The sequence below is a fragment of the Copadichromis virginalis genome, linkage group LG6 (assembly GCF_057382275.1).
Source record: "Copadichromis virginalis isolate Kocher_CV1m ecotype Utaka linkage group LG6, C_Virginalis_male_GT1.1, whole genome shotgun sequence".
Taxonomy (NCBI): Eukaryota; Metazoa; Chordata; class Actinopteri; order Cichliformes; family Cichlidae; genus Copadichromis; species Copadichromis virginalis.
In genome coordinates, this window is record NC_140623.1 from 902,013 (window position 1) to 912,516 (window position 10,504).

At 42.8% G+C, this 10,504-nt stretch overlaps 1 protein-coding gene and 1 pseudogene across 4 annotated transcripts in view; one reads left to right on the forward strand and one right to left on the reverse strand.

Annotated features, from left to right (window-relative positions):
- Nucleotides 1-4,652, forward strand: LOC146706858 (large ribosomal subunit protein uL4m-like; annotated as a pseudogene). Its single transcript, XR_014921001.1, has 5 exons — nucleotides 1-33; nucleotides 150-344; nucleotides 915-1,018; nucleotides 2,564-2,637; nucleotides 4,486-4,652. The product of XR_014921001.1 is annotated as a large ribosomal subunit protein uL4m-like (transcript).
- A 56-nt stretch (nucleotides 4,653-4,708) lies between these two features.
- Nucleotides 4,709-10,504, reverse strand: part of hyls1 (HYLS1 centriolar and ciliogenesis associated) — a 10,838-nt gene continuing 5,042 nt past the window's right edge. For all 3 annotated transcript variants that reach the window (XM_085458141.1, XM_085458140.1, XM_085458142.1), the window contains 6 exons: nucleotides 9,978-10,147; nucleotides 9,102-9,147; nucleotides 8,966-9,020; nucleotides 7,903-7,984; nucleotides 7,661-7,687; nucleotides 4,709-4,887 (listed from right to left, as the gene is read on the reverse strand). In XM_085458141.1, coding sequence (XP_085314267.1) covers nucleotides 4,768-4,887; nucleotides 7,661-7,687; nucleotides 7,903-7,984; nucleotides 8,966-9,020; nucleotides 9,102-9,147; nucleotides 9,978-10,147 — 500 coding nt within the window. In that variant the 3' untranslated portion in view covers nucleotides 4,709-4,767. The remainder of the gene's footprint in view (nucleotides 4,888-7,660; nucleotides 7,688-7,902; nucleotides 7,985-8,965; nucleotides 9,021-9,101; nucleotides 9,148-9,977; nucleotides 10,148-10,504) is intronic.

Sequence of the window (10,504 nt, forward strand, 5' to 3'; positions counted from 1 at the left end):
ATGGAAGCATCCGATCACCCATTTGGAGAGGAGGTGCCTCTTTTTGATCTTATTGTAAAACTTCTGTTTTCATTTTTTCCCTGTCTGCTGTTGAATGAACATCTGTTTTATAGTCCAGCGTATGCTCATCTCTGTGTCATGACTCCCAGAAACATGATCACCCTTCAGTGGAGTTGATCTGGAAGGATTCCCATGCTGGAGGCCAGTATGGTCTGACTGGTTCTGTGTTTCATTCAGGTGGAGTGTCTCATGGACCCAGAGGATCCACCAGTTACTACTACATGTTACCCATGAAAGTTCGAGTGCAAGGACTCAAAGTGGCGCTGAGCTCCAAGATGGCTCAGGTAAGAGAAACCCCTTTGTTTCATGTGAAGAGCAAATACAGCTGCTAGTGATGTTAGAGGCTCATAACATCTGTAATAAGAGTTGTAAAACATGCAGTAACATATGACGGTGTCCACAAGCAGCTGTTTTTGTCACCCACTTATCTCAAGCGCTTATTGCTGTTGTTATGATGTCACAGAGACGATAACCCGTACAGATATCTCACACGTGTGAATACAGAAGCCGCACCCACCTATTGTTCAGACCCTTTGTTTGCAGTGGTTAGCCACTTAGAAGAAAGTTTGCTTAAAGAGGGGAGGAGATAAATCCACTTGTTTTAAATGGAGAATTTCTTCACCCTTTATGTTCTCATATCATTTCTTGAGAGTATTTGGTTTGTAGCAGATTGGTGACAGTGACGAACTTGTAAGAAAGAAAGAAAATCCTTTCTTTATCTGTGACACTATAATTAGAGCACATAACAAATGTGAGAATAGGATACACGATGACTTTAACTACATTATTACGTATCCGTAATATTTCTTGACAGCTGAATACTTTCCCCCCTTTTGAACTGCTAGCTGACAAAGGATGATCTTCACATTGTGAACTCCCTGAACATCCCCACACCAGACTCTCAGTACCTGCTTGACCTCATCAGACACAGGGGAGAGTCTGTGTTAATAGTGGATGTGTGAGTATCTTTAGCAGCACTTCTGTACAAATGCGAAGGCGGTCACACTTTTTCTCCTCTCCTCCTTACCCTTATCTTCCTTGCTTAGCCTCTTGTATCCTTGTCTTGTCTCGTGTGTATTACTTTCCCTCGAACAATCTCTCACTGTCGTTCTCTAAAACCTAAAAGAGAATTATGGATTTGATCAACTGGTCTCTGAATGCTATTGACACCCTTTTCTCAACGAGAAGTCTGGGCTCGGGAGAGCCCGAGTGCCCTGGAGGGACTTTCCCTGCCAGATACACGATGTCCTGACAGTCCTGGCGGGACTGTCGATCGAGGACGCTGAAGATACCTACCTATTCGGAACCATGATAACAGGGTTCTTGCTGATCGGAGCTGGCTTGGCCCTGACTTATCAGAGAAATAAGAGAGCGGAACCAGCTGTTCAAACCCCCCCAAGGCTGACTGCTGGAATTGAAGCGATGGGACGAGGCGCGACCTCTCACAACGAACGCAGCATGGTTAACACCTTGGAGACACTTACGGCTGCCGTGAAGACTCAAAATAACAACATTGAGCGTATGATGGGATACATCAGAGAGAGGCCTGCTCAAAATGACACCCTTGAGCGAAAGTTGTGGGGTTGTGGGGTCTCAGAATCAAAAGAATGACAACACCACGGAACAGAAGTTTGATACCATCATGGGGAGGCTCGCGGCTCTCCAACGGGAGATCGAGAGACCAGTGTCAGAGTGTTAAAGAATAGCTTGAAATTCGGAGCTGCTCGCATAAAGGAGAAATCAACAATATTCAACATATGGACACCACGGCGCCAGCTGCTCAGGCCCAAGGCTGGAGCCAATCAACAACTTCCTGATAACGACTGTGTGATGACTATCCTTCCCATCCCATGCAAGGCCACCTGGATTGGCTAGCAGACTGTTTATTTAGCCTGATAGGGCGAAGGACACTGTCTCAGCTGAACTATGGACACGCACACACATACACTTACACTGATAAGCACTCACACATCCCCTGTCCCCTTCCAACGCCTTCGATGCTTGTTGCCTCCTGGGAACACGAGGCGGGTCTGGGCCCGCACTGGAGAGTCGGCGCAGTGGCAGGATGGCTGCTGTGTTGCCTGGGAGAACTCCTTATCCCCTACCGAACCCTGTTACTGGTCACGTGCTCTATAATGTTGTACTGTGGACATTTATGTGCTTTTCTGTGCAGAGGAGTTTTTTTGTTTCCTGTTCTCATGCTGTCCTCCTGTAGCCCAGCATGAGTAGAGGTCTCTTTTTTTCCTCTTGTACCTTTCCCACTGTAGTGTACATTTCAGTGTTTTTTTCTGTAATGCAACCGTTCTCTGACTTGTATCCCCATGTGATGTCTGTGTTGTATGTGTAAGGTCAGGGGGCGGGTTCATTCCACTGCAGGGCAACCTGCCACTGCATGTGGCGAATAAACTTTGAACTCAAAATGATCAACTTTAAAATCTGTTTGAATCTCCACCACTGGACGCCCACTGTTGCTCAGTGCTCACGTTGTTGTTGTTGCTTTCAGAGGTGAAGACTTTTCTGAAAACATCCTTCAGGCCACGGCAAACTTGAAGACAGTGAACATCATTCCAGCAATCGGTAAGTTCACACTGAGTGATTTTTGTCTCTCTTAACTCAGTTTTAGCAGATTAATTCAGTGGTTCCCAAACTTTTTTCGAAGGGCCCCCCTTTGTTTTACAGAAAAATGTTCGCGCCCCCCTCACGCGCACACACACACGCGCGCACTAACACATCCTCCAACCACACACACCCATATTTGCTCAATTGCGGTTTATTTCACACCTCAAACATTTAGTAAACAATTAAGCAAATACAAGTAATCTGCAGGTAGTAAGAAAATAAACTACTAACGCACCTACACGGGTATTTTTGAAAACGCAGCTGTTTCTTCCACACGTAAACGGCGTTTCGAATCACCGAAAACTGAGATTTTTTAAAACGAATTTTTTGCGTTTACGTGTGGACGAGGAATACAGAGTTCTTCACGCAACGTTTATGGTATGTGCCTTTTTTCACATCAGCTGTGCGCCACGTTATTGCTTACATGAGGGGAATTGCAGAATGGCAGATAGTCAGATTAACAGTATTTTGTATATCTTCAGGTTTTACACGCTTACATATAAACATGCAGTTACTGTCCCTCTATTTACAAAGGCAGAGGCATCACGGTGTAATTATTTTACATCCATCCATTCGCTTCTGCTTATCCTTTTCAGGGTCGCGGGGGGCGCTGGAGCCTATCCCAGCTGTCATAGGGCGAGAGGCGGGGTACACCCTGGACAGGTCGCCATTCTGTCGCAGGGCTAACACAGAGAGACAGACAACCATTCGCACTCACATTCACTCGCACATTCACACCTGTGGCTGTAGCTCAGGTGGCAGAGCAGGTCAGCCACTAATCAGAAGGTTGGTGGTTCGATCCCAGGCTGCCTCCTGGCTGCATGCCAAATATCCTTGGGCAAGATACTAACCCCATGTTTGCCTACTGGTGGTAGTCAGAGGGCCCGGTGGCGCCAGTGTCCGGCAGCCTCGCTTCTGTCAGTGCGCCCCAGGGCAGCTGTGGCTACAATGTAGCTTGCCATCACCAGTGTGTGAATGTGAGTGTGAATGGTTGTCTGTCTCTCTGTGTTAGCCCTGCGACAGAATGGCGACCTGTCCAGGGTGTACCCCGCTTCTCTGTGAAGCGCTTTGGGGTCCTTAGGGACTAGAAAAGCGCTATACAAATGCAGGCCATTTACCATTTTACACCTAATGGCAATTTGGATTATCCAATTAACCTATCCCCACAAGCTGCATGTCTTTGGATTATTTTACATGTAGTTTTTTTTCCTCCATCCATCCATCCATCCATCCATCCATCTTCATCCGCTTTATCCGAGGCCGGGTCGCAGGGGCAGCAGCCTAAGCAAAGAGGCCCAGACCTCCCTCTCCCCAGCCACCTCCTCCAGCTTATCCGGGGGAATACCAAGGCGTTCCCAGGCCAGCCGAGAGATATAATCTCTCCAGCGTGTCCTGGGTCTGCCCCGGGGCCTCCTCCCGGTGGGACATGCCTGGAACACCTCACCCAGGAGGCGCCCAGGGGGCATCCTTGTCAGATGCCCGAACCACCTCAGCTGGCTCCTTTTGATGTGGAGCAGCAGCTGCTCTACTCTGAGCCCCTCCCGGATGGCCGAACTTCTCACCCTATCTCTAAGGGAGAGGCCAGCCACCCTGTAATAATATTCAACATTGCTATCAATACATTTTTCAAAAAATGCCTCTCTGTGCAAAATATTTCATGCATTGAAGTCTTTGCAGCACTGTGTCTATGGACCCCTAACATGCCAGTTTAATTAAACAGTTGTTAAAAAGCTCAGGGTTTTAAGTGTTATATGTAACAAATCTCTTCTTTAAAACTCACACAGTTTGTCATATTTTCTCTCTCAGGTCTGAATGTCCACAGCATGCTGAAACATGAAGCCATCGTCCTCACTTTGGAAAAGGTTAAGTTTCTGGCACGATGAACGTTACACGCCTCTCTACCCGTTTAAACTAACCTACTCTGACTTTCCTTAAAGAGTGACCTGTAACATATTAACTGAGTTAAGTGAGTCACATTTTCTTTGTTTTTATTTTTTGTAACAAGAAAGTCAATAATAAATAACTCCAATGATAAAAAAAAAAGCAAAAGTTTAATAAAAATATGTAAAAACAACATGCAGAGTGTAATCATTTGTATGGAAGGAGACCACTGGCCAAATCATTCCTGATCTTCCAGCGAAGTGCTGACCGTTTCTTCTCTGTTGGCACGATGTAGGTGTTGGGTACGTAAACTCTCCGAGGTTTAGGCTGCAAAGACGAGGGATAAACTGTTTAACCACTAAAGCTGATCACTTTCGGATGTTCTGAGTCTCCAACTGTGATCTATGCAACAGCAGGCTCAGATATGTAAGCCACTTAAACAGTTGAGAGACGTTTTGTGTAGATTTTTGATCTCAGTTCTTTACACATCAAGTTAAAGGAAAATTTAGCTCTGTTTGCCAAGTGACCGTTGTGTTTGTTACACGTGGTCAAAGAGATTCAAATAGAAATCTTACTCTGAACACAGTGCTACCTTTATTTACCCTTTAACACTTCTCAGAACATCCACACTCTCCTATAAACAGCTGCCCATTGTGTTCTTGGAAAATATTTGCAGAATGTGTAAAGATCCAAAGATAAGATCCAACCACAGAGGGTTAAGACTTTAAAGGACGGAGATAAAACAATAAACTCTTGTTTCAGACAAAATCTGAAATAAAGAGCTGCAGGTCATTGCACTTGGGACATATTTGCATTTCTTACAAATTCGTCCATGAAATAGATGTACACTACCAGTCAAAAGGTTGAACACACCTTCTCATTTCATGTTTTTCATTTATTTTTATTTTTCCTCTGATACATTTTAACCTTCCGGTTGAGTGAACGCTGGCGCGACTTGCTGCCGCTACTCATCGCTACCTCTGTCGCTACCGGATTCCTGTCCTGTTCCTGTCTCTACGGCCCACCGGTGTCTCTGTCCGGTTCTTCCTGTCCGTGATGTGGCCTCTCAGGATCTATGCACTGTCTGTGTGGGTCTGGATCTTTATGTCATCGATCTTCCGACTTTGCACTGGGATCCATCAGTATACAGCTGATGAGCTCGTCCAAATTCCAAAAATACACCTAGACTTGGTCCCTAATGCTCAATGTAGCTCTTCTGTCTTAATTCCACCCCCTTCTCACTTCCTCTCTGTTTTTCAACTTCCGTCTTTAATTAATATTGCTGAGCTCATCCACAAATCAAAGCCTTCTACCTGCCAGCTTGATCCTATCCCCACTGTCCTTGTCAAAGCCTGTTTACCCCCTCTCCTTCCCCTCATATCTGCTATTATTCACTCTTCACTCACCACTGGAACTGTTCCTGCTTCTTTCGAAGTTGCCGCCATTACCCCAATCCTGAAAAAAACAGGTCTAGATCCCAACAACTTTAACAATTTTCGTCCTATCTCCTAGATTGGAGATAGGACTCATTCCTCTCAAAAATTCTTGAAAAAATAGTTGCTTCACAAGTCCATCTACACCTAACTGATAATAACCTTTACGAACAGTTCCAGTCTGGTTTCCGTCCTCTGCATAGCACCGAAACTGCTCTTATAAAAATAACAAACAATCTTCTTATGGCAAGCTGATTCTGGTCTCCTCTCCATCCTTATTCTCCTTGATCTGAGTGCAGCCTTTGACACCATCTCTCATCCCATTCTTCTTAGCAGATTAGCTTCTATTGGTCTCTCTCATACTCCATTAGCCTGGTTTAAATCATACCTGTCTGACCGCACTCAGTTCATTCAATGAAAATCCTTCACTTCTCAGCCTTCTCTATCTACTGGGGTGCCCCAGGGATCTGTCCTCAGGCCCCTCCTTTTCATCATTTAGCTTCTTCCACTCGGACACATTTTTCGTAAATATAACATTCGGTTCCACTGCTATGCTGATGACACCCAGCTTTACCTCTCTACCAAACCCGATTCTACCCCTTCCTCCACCCTCCCTCACCCTCTGCTTAGCTGAACTCAATTCCTGGTTCTCCTCCAACTTCCTTAAACTCAACAGCAATAAATCAGAACTTCTCATGGTCGGCACTAAACGATTGCTATCCAGAATTAACGATTTCTCTCTCACTATCAATAATTCGCTGGTCCCTATCTCTCCCTCTGTGAAAAGCTTGGGTGTCATTCTTGATAGCACATTGTCCTTTAATTCACATATCAATAATGTCACACGTGCAACATATTTTCAACTCCGTAACATCAATCGCCTCCGCCCTTTCCTCACTCCTCATGCCACTGCCATTCTCGTCCATAATCTTGTTATCTCGCGAATTGATTACTGTAACTCACTATTATTTGGCCTTACACAAAAATCCATTAACAAGCTCCAACGTGTCCAGAACTCCCATATTATTACTAGGACTTTCTCTACCCACCACATCTCCCCACTCCTGAAGTAGCTACACTGGCTCCGGTTAAATTTCGCATCCATTTTAAAATAATCCTTTATACATTTAAGGCTATTCATTCTCTCTCTCCGATTTAGTACAGATGAACTTCCCATCCCGGTGCCTCAGATCTTCATCTTCTCTTTCTCTCTCTGTTCCTTCCGCTCATCTGATTACAATGGGGGCGGGGCTTTTAGTTGTTCTGCACCTCGACTTTGGAATTTCTTACCCCCTGACCTCAGTAATAGTAGTTCATTCCCTCTTTTTAAGTCCACCCTCAAAACTCATCTGTTTAAAATTGCTTATGTTTAAACCTCTGTATGCTCTTAACTTTTATCTGTTATTCTTATTATTGTGTATATTTCCAGTTTTTGTGTTTTTATTTGTTGTACAGTATCCTTGGGTGCTTTGAAAGGCGCTATTTTTAAATAAAATGTATTATTATTATTATTATTATTATTATTATTTTTACCATAATTTATTTTATGGTATGGTATACCATATATTTTATGTTTTGAGAGAGATTATCCAAAGTTTGTATTCACACAACTTGTGTACAAAAAGGACAAATGAGAAATAGAAAAAAAAATCTGGAGAAATACTTACTGGTGGAGGCTGATATGTGAGCCGTTGCTGAAAAGAAAAACATACACTCATAAGTACTTCCAATAAACATTGCTGCCCAGGACAATGAAACAAAACAGGAATTTATAAGTCAGATCATTCTATTACTGAGAAAAGCGACGGTGTAATAACTTTATGTCTCATCCCACAAGTATGAAAACAAAGATGATTGAACATCTATGTGAGGAGTGCTAACACTTGCCTATTGAAGTTATATTTTCTACCTTAATCTCTGAGCGCAGTGCCCTCCTGTCCTTCTCTCCTGAAAGTTTGAACATCTCCCAGAGCTGCTTGTACTGGAAATACCTGCAGATATAAGAAAACCCAGTGAGCAAACATGTAACCATCACATCAATGTGAACCTGATGGGTGTGATTCTTCCAGACTGCTGCTGTATTAAGGAAGTACAAACAGAATGTTACAGAACTGTTATACAACATGAGGATAATCAATTAAAATTACTGTCCTTTATTTGGCATAATTACTGTCTAACTTACACTAACACAAGTTATAGGAAGTACTGAAGTGCTGTATGGAAAGCGATTCCGCTCCCTGAAGACCAACACAGAGAGACTGAGGAGGAGCTTCTTCCCGCAGGCGATACGGTCTCTCAATCACACCACCACACAGTACTGACCCACACATATGGTTCTTACACACACACTGGACTTTCTGGACTTTGGTTTTGCACAACACTGGTCACTATATTCTTCATTTCCGGTTAATACTTGTACAGCTGCTGTTATTGTGTATATATTTATTTATATTTAGATTTCTTCATACATTCTTATATAGATCTATATTGTGTATTGTGTATTTTGTTGTACAGTTATTTTATTTTCAACTTTAATTTATATATTTATCTTTATCTTATTCTTCCCAGTTAAATTTACCCTTCATTCTAATTTGTGTTGTACAGTTATTTCATTTTTAACCTTAATTTATATTTTATTCCTTCCTAGTTAAATTTACCCTTTTTAATTTTTCATATTTATTTCCTTTCTTATTCATAGCCTTTTCCTTTTTTGTTTTCTTTAGGTCACGAGCAGTTGTCCAAGCATTTCACTACATATCGTACTGTGTATGACTGTGTACGTGACAAATAAAAATTTGAATTTTGAATTTGGAAGCATTAAGGTGCTGCACATGAGTCTTCTAATGGAAAAGAAATCATTAAGAAACCTATCAGGAGCCTCTAGAATCATAATTCCACATTATTTCAGGTGTGAATCTCAAACAGAAGTGGCAATCCTTTTCATTTTTTAACCACTGCATTTTGTAACTTACTTGGCTACTGGGTCAGTCTTCTTTATGGTCTGTTGACTCATCACTGGCCGGATGACTGAAATGAAAATCTATGTGAGAAATTATCGAAAGTTCAGAGAAAGCAAAATCTTTATATTGTGCTTTATTGCCAGCTTACAGGACTTTGGTTTGGGCCTTATATCACCATCACTCTTAGTTCGAGTCTGCTTCCACCATAAAGAAAGACAAACAGAAGAAAAAAACAAGATATTACATCTTCAACTGTTATTAACAGAAGAAAATGTGTTAGTTTTATTAATATAATATAGCTATAGATATAATATCGCATAAAATCTCAACAACAGTCTCCTCAAGGCACTTTGTATTGTAAACTAAGACCCTACAACAGGGTAAACCCATAGAGAGAGAACAGCAACAATCAAATGACCCCTTTATGAGCAAGCACTTGGTGACAGTGGGAAGGAAAAAAAATTCCTTTTAACAGGATGAAATATCTGGCAGAACCAGGCTAAGGGAAGGGCAGCTATCCCCCCTCACCCGTTGGCAGGAGGAGCAAGATAGGACAGAAGACACACTTTGAACTCTATTAAATTTCTTAAATCTTAAGAGACTACATTACCCACCATGGTCAAAGGAGCTTGCAAAGAAAAGCGTCTGGACTTCTTTAAGTTGCCTTAACGCCCACTCACATCCTGGGCCATCTGACCTCAGGAATTCGCATGATAAAGTGGGGCCAGGTTTCACAATGAACACACCCGAAACTCTGGCGGATTGGGACCCACGCCCAGTTTCCCACCTTGGCTCAGGCGATTAGAGGATCATCAGGGGGTCCTTTTGTCCCTCTGTGGGGGGTCACTCCCACTAGGTTTATATCTGGGACTCTCCACCATTTGACATTAGAACTGAAGAAGCTTCTCGGATGAGAGGTGAAACGTCTTCAAGCAACTTAAAGAAGTCCAGACGCTTTTCTTTGCAAGCTCCTTTGACTACGATGACCTGGATGACTGAGAACCTTCACAGACATATTACCCACCATGCCTTTCATGTACAATTCAAAAGCGCTTAAAGACACTCTTTCACTCTCAGAGGTCTGAGTGTCGCTCTGATCGTCCAGGTCTTCATTGTCTGACTCAGGTGACTCCTGCTCAGGTGATGTGGCTAAATGAAGTTGAGCCAGTCTTTCTTCCAGACAGCTCGCTGTACCTGCAAACACAAATTACTAACCATCAGCAAACCCAACACTTCACTCTCAGCTACTTTAAAAGAGACATAGTTTGCTTATCTCCAACTCCATATTTGGATTCTTAGCAACTTTGAAGAGAGTAGCAAAGTCTGTGTTAATACATGTATAAATATTAAACTTTCCCTGCTAAAATTAGCAAATTTCCATATTTTTGCCACAATTCAAAATAATTATTTTTAATTTGATAGTGAGCCTTGGTTCTGCTTCAAGGTTCATCTACTCTCTGACAGAATTACATTTTAGTTCCTCTTCCTATAAGTGGCTCCAAGACAACATTCTCCTGATTGGCTGCCCTCAAAGGGTTGAAAAAACGGCCT